The sequence below is a fragment of the Nanorana parkeri genome, unplaced genomic scaffold (assembly GCF_000935625.1).
Source record: "Nanorana parkeri isolate BGI_ZX_2015 unplaced genomic scaffold, ASM93562v1 scaffold190, whole genome shotgun sequence".
In the NCBI taxonomy this organism is placed as follows: Eukaryota; Metazoa; Chordata; class Amphibia; order Anura; family Dicroglossidae; genus Nanorana; species Nanorana parkeri.
In genome coordinates this window covers 1,272,958-1,294,970 of record NW_017306458.1, presented here as the reverse complement: position 1 = coordinate 1,294,970, position 22,013 = coordinate 1,272,958, and the positions used below count along the sequence as shown (strand labels likewise).

The window sequence follows — 22,013 nt, the reverse complement described above, 5'->3', positions numbered from 1 at the left end:
ATGTCTACATGTTCTTAAACTGAACTCCAGGCAAACAGCTAAAAACACAGATAAATATATGTAAGGTTTTACCTGCCAAAAGATTTGCATTTTTGTCCCTTCAGTCTTGGCACACCTTCGGCATACTGCACAGCCTGAAGGATGACACTACTTTATCAACTTTTACAATTAGGAAATACATCCTGCCCCCAGCCCGCTGCTTGGGCAGGGAAGGAGCAGCAGAATACTGATTGGGTAATCCGTCTGCTAAAGCTGGCCAAAAACCTATAGATTTTCTAAAGATTTTTCTGTATCAGCTAGAAAAAATAGAAAAAGTGCAACAAATTCCTCCATCTACGCTAAACTGTGTGGATGGAGGAATCTCCGGTTGGGCCAAGCTTCAGTATCTTGCTAGTCGGCCCCGCTGGCTGTCAAAATACCTGAACAATCTGATTGGATGCATCCCACGTTTTAAGAAAACATGCCCTTTTTATCAAGCAGGACCTTTTTATCAAGCATGACATGATTTTGTGAGTGAATGATGTAAATTGACCTAAGTGGAGTGCTGGTCTTTTCTTCTACTCATACCAGTGGAGAGTTCCCCACTTACGGTTTCTCCCACCTATCATTTTTAAGGAGACAACTGCCCATCTATGGCCAATCTAACTTAATGTAATCAATAGAAACAGTAACAAGAATACTGCACATTAAGAGTCAGCAGGACCAAGCACTTATTGTGACACCTTTTACACTATGCACAGTGCTTTCTCAAAGAATAACAAAACCACTACCCCACTAACCACTTAATGTAAGTGCATCTAATGATAGACTGTGTGGGGCAGAGCATTTCTACAAGTGGTACTCCAAATCCAAAAGTTACTTATCCATGTTAGATTCTTCTGCATCATTTGCCCCTTCTTACCTCCTCCTTACCCATCACTTGCCTTGCTCACTTAGATTGTAAGCTCACATGAGCAGGGTCATTCTAATTCCCATATGAAGTAAAGCACCGTGCAAACTGTAGGCACTATATAAATTCTGAATAATAATAGACTCACAATAAAGTTGAATGTCCAGCTCCATGTTAGGCAGCCCCCCACTCCGCACACCTTCCAAAAATGTGTTGAATATATACCTTTTTTCAGGTGTCTGTCAAATCTATTGTTGAGCCAAGGTCCTTCTTCTTCTCCTCCAATGTCAGCAGCAGGCGTCCCTAAATGCTGTAAAAACATAGCTCTCAATGTACCATCAGCACCATTCACTGACAAGAAAATGGCTGAATGACATTGGGTGAGTAGTTTTTTGGGAACCTTTTTTAAGGAAAGGTAAGGGAGATAGTAACAAAAAATGTAGTTAAGCGTGGGAGTGTCTAGTTACTGCCTTTGCTGACCTGGAAACTATGCCCCTCCCCTCACCACCCTACATAACCTTTTATGTAGCTGCTGGGGGAGGAGGAAGGGAACTACTATTGAGTGCTATTTAAGTGACAGCTCTGAGTCTGCTGGGGCTGCTAAAATCACATCACAATCACGTTGCACCCAGCAGACGTCGCAGGCCCTTTGGATGTCTACACAAGGGAGGCTTTACAGGTAAAAAACATGCACAAAATATGTTAAATGCACATATAATCTTCTAGAGATATTTTTGTTAATATGTAATATTAAAGTATAATTAAACTCTGTTTTTTTTTTTTGCACATATCTTGTATCAACTGCTAGCAAGCAGTAGATATATGCAAAAACTTAAAAAAACATAAAAAGTTACCAAAAAGGTAATTCCTTTACCTCTGTCTCCGCCGCTCACTCCCTTCCGAATATCTGAAGATTCTCGAGCGACCGTGCAGGATGATGGGGCGGGCACATGCACAGTAGAGATCTTCGGCGGGGAGAAGAAGAGAGACACAGTGGAGGTGAATGCATGCAGCCGGGAGTGTGCATGCCAGACAGACACCGTGGGACAGGAAGAGACAGCGGTCTGTCATGGATCAGAGACCTGCACCAGCGCTGGAGGGATTGCTGAATACAAGTGGAAGGAAGAAGATGATTGGATAAAGAGGTATAAGTCAAGGTTTAAGGTAAGTCCTTAAAGCAGCATGGAGGGGAGAGGAAGGAAAATATTTGTGACTTTAATGTCACTTAAAATTAATTTGTTAAAATTAAATACTAACTTTTTTGAAGGTTACACACAAAGTGTAATCATAGTCAAAACTTTTTTGGGCTAGAGTAGGGAAGGGTTAACTACTGATATAGAAATGATGAACAAATAGTGCAAAGTTAGTTGTAGAAATCTCCAAAATGAAAGACACGCACAAAAATATCACAGGTGAATTTTAAATAGGTATTTCATATTTTGCATAGAAATGGGAAAAACACCCACATAGAGGAACTAACAGCTGCCAGCAGTCCTAGAGCTCAAAATGAGTTTTGCTACCAGAGATTGACGATAAACAATGCATTCATCATAGCCCCAAAACCAGAAAGTACACAAAATAAAGACCATTCTCACTATGGCTTCCTCGGGACAGGAAAGGAGCTAAAAAATACTAACCAAGTGCTATAGATGTCACTATACAGTATGCTGGAGGTGTGGAGAGGAGAAGGTAACGATGTGTCACATTTGGTGGCACAGCTCTCATATTGGAACCTTTTGAAACAACATTTTTTCCATATTCCACCTTATATAAGATTACACAAACCCCACAAATTGCACTTCTTCCTATCCTTCCAGGATCTGTTTCCCTTTGTAAGAAGGGACTTCTCTGTTTCATTGGACATCTAGTGTAGTGGTTGAGAGAAATGTACTATATGATCATGATGGAGAGGCTAATGGCACGACTACATGATAGGCACAAGGTTTATTATTATTAGACTTGATGTTCCTGGCTTCTATATTTGGAAATTCTACGTGATATTTGCAATTAGACCCATACATTGATTAAATTATTTTTTTCACAGGAGGCAATGGGTTCTTGGTTTGTGAGGAGCGACTTCACCCTTTCTCCTTTTTCCAACCTGTTGCACATCTGGTATGTCAGTGCCAGTCTGTCCCTTCTTATGGTTTCCTATTCCTCTTCTCTATTTTTCTTTTATATCCTTTTTCTTCTGAAGTGTTTAGGTACCTATTTTTTCATCTTGGACATCCATGACAACAATCCAACTGGACATATAGCCTGACCTTGACCATAACATCAGAAGAACCTTTGATACTGGACAGTTCTCATCCTGTGCTATGTCTGGAAGGCCAGCAGATCTATTTTACTATGTCTCATATATATTGTATGTTACTGTATCATAATACATGTCATCTTATTTATTTATTGGCCCGGGAAGTCTTGCTACTGTCTACAATTTACCTGTATCTGCTCAATCTTTAAAAAAATGTATTGCATAAAAATGTAGACCACTGAGGCTGGCCAAATTATCAATCAAACTTTGGCTGTTTCCTTCTAAATCAACTAAAATTCAAAACGAGGCTCCAGAGATTTTTCAATCGACTTTTATAGAAGGAACCAGGCGGAACATTGTCGGCTGAACCGTGATAGCACCCAATCAGCTTTCAAACAAATCTATTGCAGCCACCACCTCTAAATACTGGTAATCTGCAATGTATCACTATTTTATTTTTGAAGAGCTGGTATCCATTTTCTAAAATATTTTCGAAGATAGATTTTTTGAAGATGCGTTGATACTTATGAGGTTTTAAAGTGAAACTCCAGTTAAAAAAATAAAAATGAAACAATTAAGAAAAAAAGGATACAGCATATATAATTACTACACAAGTCATTTTGTGATGAAATGTTATTTAAAACGATCTTTCCACTTAAAACTGCATCGGCTGTAATTTTCTAAGACTGTTATAAAAATCCAATGCAATATGGTGACCTGGAGGCATTCCGAACATAGTTGGTGTACAGACTACCCCCAGAAATGTCACTTCCTGCTTTTGTGATTGACTCACATGTTTTGATAGACATCTGCACTAAGATACAAGTAACATTTTAGGCATCCCTTGCAATAGAAATGTCATTTTTGGTGAAGTACTCTCCAATGGTTATTTTCAACTAAAGGGATGCAGACACTGCACTTTTCCTCATTACAACACAGAAAGTCCACCAGCTGATTATAAGGAACACAGACTCTCCCATTCAGGAATCAGTCTGGAAAGGACGTGCTGCAACAAACTCCCGCTTTTTCTTCAGAACAGAAACAGGAATCTGCAACAAGGTTTGTGAAACCTTGAAATGTACATTGTTCACCCAAGGAGATCAATTTTTTTCTCAACAAAAGTGGAGAAACTCTTTAAATTCCTGGTGCCCAACAAGCTCCAGTTTGTTTCAGTGTGTTTTTTAATTGCTCACATGTTACCTGCGGTTTTTGTGTGTCTCAACATGCATTGCGTTAAAGTAGAACTGAAGCCAAAACATTTTTATTTTATCTGTGGATAGAGTAAGGGAGAGTTATAACCCCTTTTTGGCTGTTGGTGTCTCATTTGGGAGATTTACATTCACTTCCTGTCTGATAGCCACAACAGGAAATTCCTCCAAAGTGAAGGAAATCCCTGGTGGTCAGCAGGATCACCAGAACTAGTGGCACCATTGGAAGATTTTCCATCTTTTACTGTCCTGAGGACAACCCAAATGTTGGATTTTCTTTCACTTTCAGTCATATCGGTCACCAGGACAAATAGAGTGGGTGAATTTCCCTAATAGGGACACGGCAAAAAAAACCTGACAGGCGGTCTAATCCACTCTAGCCAAAACTAAATATAAGTTTTGGCTTCAGCTGCACTTTAAAGTCGCCCATAAAAAAAAAAAGGGCTGCCAAAATGGGTGAAAGAATTTGAACATGCACCATTTTTTCCAATGCAGTGCACCACAATGAATAGTAGTGCTTTACTGGGTGTTGTGGAGCAATGCATTGCGTTAGAGTTGCGTTGGGTTAGTGTGCTGGAATGCCATTGAAAATAAATTACACCACACCATGTATCAAACGGATTTCCCGGGACAGTCCCACATCTCTTTCCACTGTCCCAATGATGAGGTGTCTAGAGATACAGGGCTGACCCTATCATCACTGGTTGCTAGGTGCCCGGCAGGACGCAAGCCGCTCTGGCCCACGCAGCTCTTGGCAGCCATTTTTTTTGCTGTGCGTGCAATTGAACACCCACAGTGAACAAAAAAGTGCATATGAAACACACACAAAAAAGTGCATATGAAACACACACAAAAAAGTGCACAAAGGGTGTGTCTAAATGGTCCATCTCTTGAAGAAATAGGGCCAATTCCTGACCCCCCACCCCCCAGGGGTGCAAGGCTCCTGACAGGGGCAAGACACACTTGTCCCCCTGGCCAAAACCAGGCTGACCCGTTCCTCATGGCCAGCTGAAACCTGCCACTAAATATTAGGTTGGGGGGCTCTCCCGGATCGGAGAGGAGGAACCTGATGGCCACACATCCCCCCCGTGACTTCAGGGTAGGTCCAAAGACCCACACCCTCCATCCTGTGGGAGCGAAAAATTACACACATAAAAAGTGAACGTGCACGAACAAGTGAGAAAATTAGTTGGGACCCCACTAGTCACACTAGTGGGGTCCCAAACCCATAAATATTACTCAGGCACCCCTGGGTCGCCACTCCCAAGGGGTACTCTGCACCCCCAACCCATGACCAGATCAGATAGCGCTGCCAGATCCCAGACACAGGGAAGTACACCCGACCCCCACTCTTACGTGTGTGGATGCTCCTTTTGGTTTCCTTTCCACGGCAGGGGCCCTTTAGGTTCCCATCATCTCAGGCAGTGTACTCAACATGTCAGCCATTCCTACCAAAAGGCCAGAATGGAAGCAAATTTCCCCTCCTGAACCCTGAGAAGAACAGCTTTTTTTATTGAAGCTCCATGGTGCATGCTTTGTAAAACAAACCCGTGAACAGAAAACAGTGAACAGTGAAATCACTGCATACAAAGTGCACAAGGGTGCTTTGGTCATCTTCCAAAAAAGAGGGCCACAATATCCCTGAACCCCCCCAGGGCGCAAGGCTCCAGCGGTTAAACCTGGTGGACCTTGATCCTTAGGGACCAGCCGAAACCGGTGCTCCAAGTACTAGGTAGGGGCTCTCCTGAAGAGAGACTCCTGAGAGGTGGAAGGAAAAAGACCAAGGTAAGGCCACAGATCCTCTTCCCAAAATCAGGGCAGGTCCCCGAAAGACGTGCAGCCTCCGTCTCTGAGGAGTGAAAGTGCTCATGCAGAAAAAGTGCTATAAAAGGGTGCCATGTGCAGTGCATGGCAGGCCTTTTTTCCAGTATAAACATTTCTGCAGACTAGCCAGAAGGCCTGCCTCGTAGGTGTGTAAGAAAAGCAATAAAAATGTGACATGATCTAGTGCTAGTGCCACACTTGTGGGGTCCCACACCCACCTGTGTTTCTCCAGCACCCCTGGAATGCCAACCCCAGGGGGCACATCACCCGGAGCTTTTCACCTTTCCAGCCCTTTGGCCAGACAGGAGCAGCTCCATTGCAACCAGAAGGCTTTAGCACGGGATTTCTGCCTACAACCGGGGACAAGCCTGGTGCACCAGGCCAGAATCAGCCCCGGGAGGAAAAGAAAACCCCTCCAGTACCCACCTATGACTCCAGAGGGTACTGACCTGCCATCCAGAGACAGCACTGTTCTCGCCCCCTACCATCTGGCCACCCCCCCAGTGAGATGCTACTTGAGGCAACCACCTCAGGCTGCCTCATTATAGGTACGGCTCTGCAGAGATCACAGCATTACTCTTCCATGCACAAAAACCAGAAAAGGTTATTAGCCAAGGGGCTCATGACCAGCATAGTTAGGGGTCTGACCACCCAAAAAGTTGGTGTGATGCGGGTGAGAACACCCAAGAAGTGGGCTTATGAAGCATTGGGCCGCCGGCAGGGGGTGACAGGATCCTGGGGACTGGGATGAAGATGTTGGTAAGCATGATGCAATGTATGTTAACACGTGCGTTCCCACAATGCACTGCACTGGAGAGGTATGCATGAGCCCTAAAGCTGATAATTCCATTTAAGGGGTAAATGTGCAGCATAATCATCTTCAGAGACAAAGAACACCGCCCTTCTACTCTACAATGAATATCCCAACCAATCTGCCACATTGATCTCCCTTCATGAGCCATCCATCCACTGGAGAGGCTCCTTTCATTGTAGGTAACCCTTTGTGTGCCGAGTCATGTGACACACTTGTGGCTCTCCATAGAAATATTAACATATTGCAACACACTGCTCCCTCCTAACCTACAGTCATACCGGTGTACCGGGAGCGTTTGATACGCCCCTTATGCTAATATCAGCAGCACAACGGCCTTCGATTGGCTGGTGCCTTGGTAGAGGCGTCAATGCGAAGTTGCCAGGTCCGGGGCTCCGTTGTCCGGGTTGTGCAGTAAGGAAGAGATGTTGGGAGGCTAAGGATCGCAATATATGTGTGGACTGGACCGGGGGGATCTGTTCCACTGGCCTGGGGAGCTCTCCATGTCGGGGGCCAGGTCTGAGGACACCATGGACAAACAGATGGCTCGCTGCAAGATAGTGGTGGTCGGTGATACGCAGTGTGGAAAGACAGCTCTGCTCCACGTCTTCGCTAAGGACTGCTATCCAGAGGTAGACCTACTATCGTACAATCCCGTCCTGTCCTTCCACAGTCTATAGTCACCCCAGGGATCAATGTTCCATGGATCGGATCGGACCGGACACAGTCATTTCTATCCTCACTAGTGTCAATGAGTGGAAGGATGGAGTGTCAGCTGCTGGGGAACAATGGTTTAAAGTGTGCAGACCAGATCTCCTTTATTAGCAACATTGACTTCTGATTGGCTCTTACCAATGCGACTATCGATTATCTATCTATCTATCTATCTATCTATCTATCTATCTATCTATCTATCGTATTCTTTTTTATGCATTATCTATTTTTTTTCTATCTGTTCTTTCTATCTCTATTTATCCATTTATTCTCTCTGTCCATACTTTTTCTATCTATCTATCTATTCTTTATATCTATGTATTCTTTTTATGCATTTTATATATATGTGTATATATATTTCAATCTATTCTCTCTATCTCTATCCAGTTATTCTCTCTGTCCATACTTTATCTATCTATCTATCTATCTATCTATCTAGATGGCTTACTTCCCCCAAATTACCCCATCATTCCTTAGAACCAATTAGGGTTGTGTGCTTTTGCTTTTTGACAGCACTTCCTTCTGTTGTCACAAGCCTATACCTTGACCCTCCAGTTTTCTGTAAAGGTTCTATGGATTTTATGTTGTAGAAGAATTTTCTAAATAATAACTTAATGGGTTAACGCTTATTTCCGGTATATTGTAAACAGAACTCTCATTTCACATCAGATTGTTTGGGGGGCCCTGTTATTGTTTGGTCCCAGGCTGGATCTCACGTCTTCACCCAACCTGGTGTCCTATGTTGGTTTTTAGTGACATACAGTGGTTGTAAACAGTTCCATACAGATGATTCCATATGGGCTGTGGGCAGTTCATTCCTTGGTTAGATCTCCCGTCTTCTGGTGTCCTATGTTGGTTTTTAGTGATGTACAGTGTGATTTTACACAGGGCTGTATACAGAGCTTTGACCAGTTCATTCCTTCTTTGGATCTTCTGTCTTCTGGTGTCCTATGTTGGTTTTTAGTGATGTACAGTGTGATTGTATACAGAGATGTGACCAGTTCATTCCTTCTTTGGATATCCTGTCTTCTGGTGTTCTATCTTGGTTTTTAGTGATGTACAGTGTGATTTTACACAGGGCTGTATACAGAGCTTTGAACAGTTCATTCCTTTTTCGGATCTCCTGTCTTCTGGTGTTCTATGTTGCTTTTTAGTGATATACAGTGTGATTCTATGCAGGGCTGTGAGCCGTTCATTTCTTGGTTGTATCCACACTGGGTTTGGATTAGGGCTGCAACTAATGATTATTTGCATAATCGATTAGCTGGCCAATAATTTTTTCAATTACTCAGATAAAAAGAAAATTAAATACATACCATCCATAATTTAAAATAAAATAGACAAATGCAGTGTTACAAACATAAAGTTTACTTCAAAATAAAACTGCCTGCACAATTTTTTTGTAATCACACTGCACTGGAACGCACGGCATTGCGGCAATGTGCATTCCAGTGCGGGGCATCACACTGCAGGTGGGAGGCGCATTTGGGGTGCCATTGAAATAAATGGCAGTATGGCGCTTGAATATCTTCAGCCAGGGAATGGTAGCTGCCAGTGGCATGATTCAGCAGATGGCAGCTGACTGTAAATACAGCAGGTAGTGGGCTGGTGCAATAGCCAATAGCAGGCTTGTTATTACATCTGCACACTGCTTGCTGTGCCCCCCTCCCAGCGTGGAGGAGAGAGCTATGGGATCCAACCAACTAATCGATAATGAGAATAGTTGACAACTATTCTCATTATCGATTATTATTGATTAATCGATTAGTTGGTTGCGACCCCAGTTTGGATTGGCACTTTCAGTCCAGTGTGTTGGTGGAAAACTTCTTATAATGTGATGTACTGAGTGCATTCGATGTACAGTGACATTGCATAGTTATGGGTCATATGAGCCAAAGTAACTGAGCCGTTTTGGCGAAATAAAACAAAGGTTACATTGGAAAGTTCTAAATATAATCCACTGAGATGGGAACTGAGAAAATGTAAGCAGGGATTTCGTAGTCGCCTATTGTTCTCTAGAATCCTAGTCATGTCAATAGTAGGGTGATCCTAAAAAACAATAAGTGTAATCCCATAGTGCCCATGCAGATCTTTATAAAGGATTTCTATAGGACAGCCTTTATCAAATGTTTTACCCCAGAGGATCCCTTGAAGTAATTTTTAGGTTTCAGGGAACCTCTGCTAAAACAAATTCATTGAAGGTCAGTGGGTAATGTCCCTTACATTGGTGGTCAGTGGGAAGAATGCCCCCTTACAGACAGCTAAAAAATCCATTGGTGTCCTACAGTTGGCTTTGCCAAGTAGCATTGACACCGGAACTATGCAGTCACCATCAAATGGGAGGTCACTTGTTCACAGATCAAGGGACCCTCTAGTCTGGAGGAACTAGAGTTCCAGTCAACCCTGGTTGAGAATGGATGCTATAAAGCATGCCAATCTCATCTCCCTTGTGTGCATAATTCATTAAAGTGACCTTTCCTCGAGTAGAGATATGCTGTGCTGTTTAATGCTATAGACTCTTCAGGTGTAATTAGAACCTCACTACTCCAAAGCAGGGTGAAACCTTCAACCACAAGTCTTGCAGTGCAGTTGTATAGCTCAGTGAATGAATTAGATGCAAAATATATTTGTGTTGTCTGGTTTACAACCACATTGCATGAATCTTAGTGTGAGATTAGCATAAAAACTGCCTAAACTATTTTGGGAAGTATGTCTTCACAGAAGCTTTCTGATACATGGGGTTACTTTTAGATTTATATTGTACCTTTGTCTCTCTTTGTTTTGTAAAATTTAGAACTGTTGTCACTTTATAAATCCTGTTGTTGTTATTATTATTATTATTATTATTCTTCATTGTTGCTTCATTGTAGTGGAAAGCTTCCTACAATGCTGACCTTGACCACTAGGAGCGCTGTTCATTGACAGTTCTCATCAATGGCAGAACAATTTATAATCCTGTTTCTTCTGTTTGGTCATTAACCTTTTTCAGATCCTTATTTTTGTCAGCGTAATAGACGACAGTGGTCTGATAAAACATTAGTATTCTAGGGTGGGAGAAGGGACAGTTTGGTTGTAGAGAAAACATGAGCCTCTAAATAGAGCTGACCATGAAATCATTTTTGCTTGTTGTTTTTGGCCAGAACTGGTTACAAGCTCATGCGTTGCTTCATCAGGTACCTCTGACCAAATTGATTAGCATTACCATGCGCTGCTAAAGCAACCCATGCATTCACATATGAAATTAAACTGGACAAAAAGGCCTGTTCATGTGAGATTTTCACTGTCCATGGTATTCCTGTCCTGGAAGATTTCACTATGTACCGTATGTTTCATAACACTTCAGATTTATTCAGTGTTTCGATTGCGTTGGCTTGCTACATACAAATGCCACTTTTCCTGCTTGTCTGTCTGGGCCACGAAGCAAATGAAACCCATGGCACAGCATTTCTCCCTAACTCTGCCCGGATGCTGCGTGTAGGTTTTCTGTGTGGATGGAATTTGCCAGCAACAAACACAACAGCCAGGGTTTTGTTTTAAACACTGCACTTCCACTTAGTTCAGACATAATTCTACAGCATGCATCTGCCATCAGCCGTGTTCTACATATTTAGTGTAATAGTGTAACCTTTATTACAATGGCTGTGTATGTCTACCTTTTAGGACATGTTTATACCAGCTGCCTTAAGCAGCGCAGTCCCAACACAAAGACCATGCCATTTGCCTTGCTTACAATTGGCACAGTTCGCTTTGTGACACTTCAGTAAAGTTCTGACAAAGATAACATTACAGTGCATTGTGTTGGCAGCACAGCCTTGACAGAGCACACCAGTGGCAGCGTTCTGATACAGCTGCTGGTGTGAATGGACCCATAGACCTCATTCACACGGGGCGGCCTGGGATTTCTGCAGCAAGAACCTATGGATCCCTGCGGTAGGAATCCTAGGTGGCCTGTTCAGATGTGGCCGCTGTGCTCATTCAAGTTAATGACAGCTGGCACATCTGTTAGCGGCAGCCCGCATGTGATCATACATGGTATAAATGATTGTCCCTGGATGCAGGATAGATGCGCCCAGCAACAATCATCTATCCCAAACCGGTAATTGTACCATGTCTTTCCATTTTCATTACATATGCATTTTTTTAGTCCAGTGATGACATCACTTCTCTATGCCATGCAGGCATATGATGGCTGATACAAGGGGCTAGCTATACATGGCTTCCTGAAATGATCCCAGCACCCGGCCTCAGTACTTCTCTCCAGAGCCCCCAGATGTGAATCAAGCAGTGGGTTGTTTTTTGGGAAGAGTTATGAATGCTGAACACATGGCCACTGGTCTGCATTGGCAGGAATAGTGCTTATGTGCCAATCCTGGTGCGGCGTGATGTTATTTTTAGCACACAGAAAGGCAGACTGAAAGAAAGGCAAATTGCCTTGTGTTTGTGTTGGGACTGCACTGGGCAAGGCTGTGCATGGGGTGTGAACAGTCCTGGCTTTTATTGAAAATGTATTTCAAAAAGTATAACAAGGCCAGACTAGCTTATGGAGAGGTGCGCTTAAAATGAACGTTTATCCTGCTAAAATCCTCCGTTCATGTTGCCGGAGAAACCCCAAAACCACTATCTTCTGGTGCTCTGGGGGTTACCACCAGCAAATATCAGTGTGGTAGAGTTACGCCACTCGCCTGCCCCTTCCTGCCCTCTGGTCCATTCATAGAGCTATTATTGTTCCACAATGCATTATGCTCTGTGAATGGGCAGGGCAGATCCTGTCATTCATCTGCTCCTCCTCCATTCAGAGTGTGTTGCACCGTGCAACACACTCTGTGAATGGAGGAAGGGACAGGCAAGCAGCACAACTCTATCACACTGATAGTCTCAGATGTTAGCCCCCAGAGCACTGAAAGAAAGGTAGTCAATTTGGGGTGTATTGGCATGATGCCCACCATCACAGGAAGCTAATGTGACTGGGATTGATGTTGTATCCTAAAAAACAAATAGGAACTTAAACTTCAGCTTTTCAGGGTCAGTTCACACCGGCTGGTGTGCGGTGCCCGACAGTGCCGATGTGCCAAACCTGGCACAATGCACTGTTTTTATATTTTTTTTATAACTTTATTGACATGTCACAAGTGACATTTTATTCAGTTCTACTGGCACAGCGAGGAGTGAGGCGGTTGTACTGCATCGCATTCCAATGCGTTGAAAAAAGTACTGCATGCAGTACTTTTTTTTTTCTCAGTGCATACCACTGCAGCGCCCGTGCATTGTCGTGGTGTGAACCGAGCCCATCTATTATGAGGCAAATTGCCTTGTCCTGTGTTGGGGCTGCGCTGGAAACAACAGCCAGCGCAGTCCCAACACATATGTTGTGAATGGGCTCTAAAGGGACAGAAAAGCCCAGTGGTGCAGAATATTTACAGGCTAAACACATTGGTATAATAACATTTTCCGTTCCCCCAGTGGGGGGAACTCACTGCTATGGACATTTGTAGCATTTAGCCAATGTACGTGGGATTCCAGTTTTTATTTGCTGCAATTTATGAATGAGCTGTAACTAAGCGAACACAGAAATATTTCCCTGTACTATGATCTCCTTACTTTGCTTTGTCTGCTTGAAGCACATTCTATACAACATCTACTCACTGAAAGTGTATTACCTGAAACATATGATTCATGTCCACTGAAAGGAATAATTCTCTGCAGCGATATGCCGTTTTCTGGCAGAGTGAATGGATCCTGTGTTCTACTTTATATGTCCCGCTCCATTCTTCTCTACGTGCTTTCATAGTTAATGTGCTGTCATAGTTATTTAAAATGTGTCCTATCATGGATAGGAGCCGGAGGCTTTGTGATTAATATTTATGGTTAATTCAGAATTGTGTGGCGGTACAGGCGGCATTCGTTTTGTGGTTGTGTTTCTTAATACATACTTTAGTGTACACAATATCAAAAAGTACGAAATACCAAAGTCACACAGCTTTACACTACGATGCCCAATGGACTTCACAAACATATAATATTGATTGCATAATCATTTCAAATGCCTTTCTGGAAAGCAACATACAAGCTCATATTATATCATCAAAATGATATGGGAATGGCAGCCGCAGTGTTGAGTTGCTGCTTTCCATATTTCCAAAGCTTGAAAGTCATGACTTCATGTACCATCTGCCTGAAGTCTTGTGCTTGTTATTGTGCTGTGTAACTTGTACTAATGGGCTCCATGTTTTACCAGGACTAAATGCCACCTTATGTTAGAGACTTACCTTATTACCCTTGTATGCAAGGTACTAATGCTGCAGAGACCTAAGCTTGCAGGAGCCAACCCGAAAATCAGCTAGCCATACATGGGCTTACATTTTGGCCGATTTCTGCTGAATCGGCTGAAATTCAATCTGTGGACAGCCCTATTGGCACCACTCGGTTTAGCAATCTTCGATCTGAAAATCATAGGAGCTGGGAGGAAATGTTTCGGCTTAACAGTGAATCTAGCCAGTCATATGCAGTCACTGTTTGGGTATTCTGACAGCCATGGGAGCAGCAGCTGCCACAATACAATAACCACCGGGGGAGATTCCTTCATCCAACAGTTTAGGTTGATTTCTCTCTTTTAATCTGTGGGGCTGAAATCTTAACATGTATGGCTAGCCTTAAGTCGGGTATACACAGGAAGATGTTTGCAGGAACGTTCTTACAAAAAATCCCATCGGAATGTTCGATACCAGCATCAGAAACTTGCCAATTTTGTTTATCATTCTATCTTTGAATGAATGGCGTTTCCGACCGAAAACCACATTCAGGCCTCGTTCACACCAGACACAGTGCGTTCCGGCCTAATTCTGGCCGGAACGCACTGCATCGCATTGCGGCCAGCTCACTATATTGTGGAGCAGGAGGGGGCGTGGCAGTCCATTGAAGTGAATGGCGCGCACGAGAACGCAAGTTACATCAATGCCTGCGGTCCGGTCCTAACAACATGCTGCAAGCAATATTTTGTTCGGACCGGACCGCTGGCATTGTGTGACTTGTGTGTTCCCGTGTGGCCGGAGGGCGTGGCTACGGTGCCATTCACTTCAATGGACCGCCACGCCCCCTCCTGCCCCACAGCACAGTGAGCCGGCCGCAATGCGATGCAGTGCGTTTCGGCCAGAATCGGGCCGGAATGCACTGTCTGGTGTGAACGAGGCCTCACTGTTTAGAATTTTTTTCGATCGATTATTTTTTATTTTTTTTTTGTCTGTTGATTTGCACCATACTAATTGATAGATATTAGAAAAAATGTCTTTCGTACGAAATTCTAACTGTGTATGTGACAGTGTGTGACAGTCTCATTGTCACATGTTGGCTAGAACTATGAGGTGAGTGAAAAGCACTCACCTCATAGTTCTACTTTAAATAAATTGATAACTACAAACCTTCAAAAACACCCTATCAGTTTTCGGGTACAAATCCTTTTTTTTTCTTTTAGTTTGGTGCTACGATCTTGAAAGAACACAAATTAAAAAAGCTTGCATACAAACGATTACAACAAAGGAAAGAATTGAAAGAAGGAGTTAATAAAAACTCACAAGGGTTCACCAAGGGTCGGTAATGAAAGGTACAATAGTCATACAGTAAATAAATGCAGGAGAAGGACTAGAGCTGTCAAACTGACAGATCATCCCTGCAAATTACACAGGGAGAATGCGGCTTTTCCCTGTGTAATCATGGGAAGGTTGTGACAGCCGGGTGCTGTTCTTTGTTTATCAAGGGCACACAGAGCTCCTGACACAGAGCAGGCAGCTGTCACTGTGACAGCGGAGCAAAGTGCTTCTGGTTACAGTGTAATCGGAAGGACCGAGCTGTCTCAGCTTATTCCTGCACAGTGTAGGAGATGGCCGAGTGATGCATAGGAAGGAGAGGCTTCTGCCCCAGCTGCACCCCTTACCTCTGCAGCATGGTGCCCAAGGCGGATGCTTTTTGTGCGTCTGCTTTGGCCCGGTCTTGAGTCTATTATATGTCATCTCTAAATTGGAACATCATTGAAATGAAGGATACAGTCAGCAGATCAGGTACCATTCAGCAAAGAGACCGCTTGATGAACACTGCATCTGTGTATAATATGTGAGTACTATCACATCCATTAGGAACATAAAGAAGTCATAACTAGGTAAAAAATAAGCCAATTGGTCGGTAGTTGTAGTAGACAGAACTATACCTACACATTATAACAACATGCTGTCTTTTTCCAAGTGATTAATTCTAATTGGATAATAGAGCTGTCTAGGGTGACTAGTAAGCGTGTTCTAGAATAGCACTGTGTACCAATGAACAGTCTCTTGTGTCATCTATTGTGTATGACACATTCAGATGACCAGTGTGCCCACCATGCACTGCATGCCACATAATGATATCAGCTGGCTAGGTCATTGAGCACTAAACAGTTGTCATCTTGCCGTATAATGGGATAAGCCTGACATGCTTTGTAGCATGGAATGAAAGGGAAATGAGCCTCCATTATGGAATTAAGAGTGCTCATTGCATTTATCTAGTAGATTCATTGTGTTACTGTTGTTTGAGCATTATTAATATTTGTGGGGAAGACGGCTGTCTGGTATGAGATTGAAATATTTTGTGATTGGAATAGTCCTCCAGCTTTTCCATCCATTCATCAGTATGGCTGATTGACTTGTGACTGTCTCAATGATGTCAATTTGCTTAACGGCTGATTAGCTCAGCAGACACGGTCAGAGTACTTCAAATGCAGAGGTGGCAGCTTCTCTCCTCATCTCAACCATTTTCTTGGTAAACAGCTCCTTTTGGTCTATGCCAGGGCTGTGCAACGCCGGCCCTCCAGCTGTGTTTTAACTACAAATCCCAACATGCCTCTGCGAGTCATGCCTGTAAATATCAGTCTTGCAATGCCTAATGGGACTTGTAGTTCCATGACAAATGGAACTACCAATTGCACACCCCTGGTCTGGTGGCTAAAAAATATATACTTACCTGATCTTTGCTCCTGCTTGGCCACTAGAGCAGTCTCCGCATCCTCTTCTCCCCAAGGCTCTGGCGGTCTAAGGACCTGTGACATCATCACGTTTAATGCAGCTGCATTAGACATGAGGATGCCAAGCGACATTCCACCACCAAAGTGGAGAGAGGTGAGCACTCACAGTCCCAAGATCAAGTGAGTATATTTTTTTTTATTTTAGTCTCTAGGCCAAACCGAGCAGTTAACCCATGCAGTGCAGGGTAAACCCCACTGCAAGGGTTAATTCTTAGATTTCCTGGAGTTCTTCTTTAAAGACTTCAGCATAGGAGGTCTGAGATATCAAAGTGTCTAAAACATAGATTTTTTTTACTTTATTTATTGTCAGTAAACGTTTCTTACATGTGATGAAAAGTAGCTCAATGGAACAAGAGTAGTATATAACGTAAAAGGTGTCACTGGCTAGACTGATCCCATACATGTGCCCATTCCCATCCATCCTATTCAAGTGAATCTGAAACCCAAACTGTTTTTCTACATTTTGGATGGAGTGGAGAGGGATTAGATCACCTGTCAAGTTTTTATTGCTGTCTGTGCCCAGTTAAGGAGATTCACCCTCTCTGTTTGTCCTGGTCACCATTATCACAGAAAGTAAAAGAACTCTTCCATTGAGGACACTAGTTCTGGTGACCCCGCTGACCACCGGGGATTTCCCTTTTTGGAGGGATTTCCTCTCGCGTCCTGTTATGGCTCTCGGACAGGATGTAAAGGAAAATTTCTCCAATGGAACAATGTAAAAAAAAAAGCTGACTGCGCTATAAGCCTCCCTTACTGCATGCAAAACAAAAAAATACAGTTTTGGCTTCGGTTCTACTTTAATTGTATCACTTGCAGTAGATTGGATGTTATACGCTGTTTTCTGTACATTACATAGATTGTTGATTGATGAGATGTGGACACACTCTGGTTACGCGTTTCTGCTTCTTCAGACAGTATTGGAGTGATATATTTGATTGAATAAACAATCATCTATTAAAACATACGTTAGAACACATTCACATGGTTATCTTTTATGAGAATTTGACCTGTGCTTGATAACATATGTGGGCAATATTGATCCCTACAGGGGGCTGGAGGGGTAAGAAGTGCTAAAAACCATGAGCCCCAAACCAGGCAAAATTTATATTCATGTTTAGACACTTTATTAATCTCAGATTTCCTATGCTGACAGCTTTAAAATGCTGCTATATAGTAATCTCCCAGTTATCCGGCTCCCACTGGGATCGTTAGGTACCGGATAACTGTAGTTTCTGGTTGCTTGGAAGTTAAAGGAGAACTATGGGGTTAAGGCTTTTCCCCATAGTTTTCCTTAGGGTAACGGGAGGACACAAACTAGCGTCCAAACTAGCGTGAGTGAAAAGCACTCGCCTCATAGTTCTTCTTTAATAATAACCGGTAAAATGGGTTGGTTGCTTGAGAGTGCCGGTTGCTTGAATGCCGGATATCGAGTACCGATGCTTTGCTTTCGGTACTCACCAATACCGAGTACCGATAACGTTGCTTCGGCTGACATGGAGCAGGCTTCCCGGGCAATCAGGAAGCCAGCTCCATGTTTTTTTGCTGGCTTAATTGTAATAGGCCCAGGAAACCGGCTTCCAAGGCAATCAGGAAGCCGGGCGAGGAGTAATAACCCGCCTCCCGGCTTCCTGAATGGCCAGCAAGCTGGCTCCATGCGTAGCCGGCCAAACTCGCCGCTAAGCTTCCTGATCGCACGGTATGTTCCCCTACGGCACTGCCAGTCAGAGGAAATCTTCCTTTGACTGGAAGTTCCGGTATCGGATAAGGTATCGGAGCATTTGGGCGAGTACCAAATACTTAGTATCGGCACCAATACCGATACTAGTATTGGTATCGGTGCATCCCTATTTTTGAGTTTAGAGATGTTTTATTCTTATGGCTTACGACACTTCTCTGTTGGCTATCTAGTTTTATGAGATGGATACAGTTACAGTTTTGGACATGAGTTGGTTGTAAACATAATACAAAGGTGTGATCCAACTGCTTAAAGCAACCCTCCGCATACAATATCTGTAAAATGGCTGGAATGTAGAACTGCCATTTTCTGGTGTAACCTAAGGTCTCTGAAACCGAGGCAGTCTGCTATGACTTGATCACTGGCATTCTTGCTTCCCCATAGGTTACTGAGCTCAGTCATCATTTTGACTGTTTAACCATCAATCGTCTGGACTGGCCTGCTTCAAATCTGTATTTATATATTAGAGTGTCTGGGGCTTTGGAGGTCCAGGAATGCAGAAAAAGACAGAGAGACCCATACTGTCACTGTGGGGTTGCATGTGATTACATTGAATTACATTACATGCAGGGGTCACATTGCTGTTGCAGTTTTAGGCCCCATTCACACTAAGTGACATACCTTTTGGAGCGGATCCACTCGGCCGGGATATCGCGACTTTCGGGGGGACGTTCCAGCGACCGTAGCGCGACCTTCACCGTCGGGCTGCATTAAAAAATCGAAAAATCGCGCAAAATCCGCAGAAAAAAGGGTCGTGTAGAATCGACTTGCGACCACGACGGGCGACACGGACCTGTACATGAAGACAGCTCCATTGAAAATCATTGGCCGGTGACTTCTCGCAATATCGCGCTGCAAAAATGAGCGATATAGCGGCGGCAATCCTCTCAGCGTGAATGGGGCCTAACAGATTTCATTGTATTGTGGGTTGGTTCACAGATATTTTGTAACTATCCTACTATAAACATTTGTGATCAGATCGCCCGCCAGCATGTGCACGTTTAAAGAGACCAATTTAAAATAATGCAGGTGCAAGCACAGAAAGAATTAAGTATGTTAAATCCCTAAATTGTGTGTTTTTTTTCCCCATTCATTATTTTATATTCACTTTCTGCGTGACTTGAATTTGCTAGCAAAATGAACTACTCCAGTAAAGGTGGCCATACACTCTACAACCATCGCAAGACCTTAGTCTTGCGATGGTTGTACAGGGATTAAAAAAACGTACGATCTGCCTATCTTGGACAGGCAGATCGCACTCTCGATCATCGCAAGCCCGCCCCCCTGAGGGGCGAGCTTCCGATGACCGCAATGCTGAACGGGCAGTGTGCACGTGCGCACACCGGCCCGTTCGGCATTTGTCTTCCGAGCACCGTTCTAACCAGCCGAGAATCGTACGATTCCCGGCTGGTTTTCGAACATGCTGGTTCGACGGAAGACGTGCGACCGTACAGTAGAAACGGTCGCACGTCTCCGTTCACACGATCGTACGAGAATCGAGCAGTGTATGGGCACCTTAAGAGTCAATTTCCCAGGGCAGCCCCTTCCCTTCTTGCACCTCGTAGCTGTCTTCACTTCTGTGAGTGTCTAATTGTTCTTAGTACTGGCCCAGCTGCTCCTTCTCTCGCCTCCTTACCTAACCTTCTATGTAGCTGCCAGGGGAGGAGCGAAGGGGAATAGTTTAAAGCAGGGGTAGGCAACGCCGGCCCTCCAGCAGTTGTGGAACTACAAGTCCCATGAGGCATTGCAAGATTGACTGTTACAAGCATGACTTGCAGAGGCATGTTGGGATTTGTAGTTAAAGCACAGCTGGAGGGCTGGAGTTGCCCACCCCTGCTATGGAGTATCACTTGAGTGATAGCTTTGAGCCTGCTGGCACTGCTGACATCACATCCAAGATAATGGTACCCAGCAGTAGTCTCCGTGCTTTTGGATATCTACACAAGGGAGGCTTTTACATGTAAATAACATGCCTAAAATATGTTAAATGCAAACACAATGTTTTAAGAAGGTTTTTGTTGGCATGAATGGTCTGAGGACAGGGTCTCTTTAACCACTTGATGACGGGGGCGTTTATACCCCCTTCCTGGCCAGGCCATTTTTCAGTGTTCAGCGCTGAGGTACTTTGACTGACGTTTATTCCGTCATGCAACGCTGTACTGAAATTAATTTTATACCATTTTTGGGGGAAAGATAGAGCTTTTTTTTGGTGGTATTTAATCCCCCCTGGGGTTTTTTTTTTTTTTTTTACTATATAACAAAAAAAAAATACATTAAATTTTGAAATAAAAACTGTTTCCCTGTGTTATGTTAAGAAACATTTATTATCACCCCAATTTTTTGGTGAAACATAAAAGACGGGTAAATAGACACCAAACCTTAAAATTGCGCACACCCGCAAAATTGCAAAAAAATGCCACATCCAAAATTGGCCATAGGCGACGCTTGAAAAGCTTTTACCGCTCATCAGTTTCTTGTTTTCAGTGATTGATGGCCCTAAAATTACTTCTCACGAGCTGACGTTTGTGGTGATATGTAACATGTGCGGCACAATCGTCATTAGACATCGCTGGCTGTTTAAATTTTTGACAGTTTTCCCAGTCGCGCGCGGCTCCGAGCGCAGCACACGAGTGGGGGAGGGGAGAAACGTGTTAAAACGCCCACCCGCATGTACAAGCCTCCCATCCAGCTGTTTAGGTACAGCCAATGAATGGGAGGTGGTTAAAGAAGAGGGGAAACAAAAAATGGGAAAATAGCCCCACTGCAAGTGTTGTGTTTTTTTTTTTTTTCTAATTTTCCCATGCTCACTTCAGGCTGCTTGACTGGTCCATGCAGTCAAAACTGGCACACAATGCTGTTCCAAAGAAATCTGTAGAAAAAAAAAACACTGACGCGTTTCTGCCTTACGCAGTTTTAGTCATAGCTATAACTAAGGCCAAGTAAGGCAGAAAAACGATTTTCTTTGGAAGAACCTTGTGTGCCGCTTTTGCTGTTTTTAACACAATTACTCCAGAAGAGGGTCATCTGTGCACTGAATGTGGATTACAAGAATGCATGACGGGGTGAGCTGTATGGTTTGTGTTTTTAGTTTTCAGTCCACGCAGCCCTTTCTTCCCTGGGTTCCAGCAGTCTAGGGACCGCTGACATCACATCGTATGCAGGTTCATTGACTTACATTTGATGCGAGGATGCCGAGGAACATACCATAGCCGGAGAGGAGGGGGAGAGAGATGAGTGCTGACCACTGCAAGACTGAGGAACAGGTGACTATATCTGCTATATTTACTCCCCTAGACAAAATGAGCACTTATCCCTTGCATTGCTGCAGGGGTAGCCCCCTGCAAGGGTAAGTTTTTGAGTTTCCTGGAGTTCTTATTTTAAGGAGAACTATGGAGTAAGTGTTTTCCTCCGGGTCACGAGAAGACATATACTAGCATCCTCCCGTGACCCAAAGCTCAGTATTCCGCGAGCTACAGCTACCGGTATACTGAGACCGCCACAGCCGGGACGGATCGCGACATTACTGTCGATA

At 43.6% G+C, this 22,013-nt stretch overlaps 1 protein-coding gene across 1 annotated transcript in view; it reads left to right on the top strand.

Annotated features, from left to right (window-relative positions):
• The first annotated feature begins 7,338 nt into the window (after positions 1–7,338).
• Positions 7,339–22,013, top strand: part of RND2 (Rho family GTPase 2) — a 127,542-nt gene continuing 112,867 nt past the window's right edge. Inside the window, exon 1 of the mRNA XM_018555265.1 lies at positions 7,339–7,618. Within this exon, the coding sequence (XP_018410767.1) occupies positions 7,439–7,618 (180 nt within the window). The 5' untranslated portion in view covers positions 7,339–7,438. The remainder of the gene's footprint in view (positions 7,619–22,013) is intronic.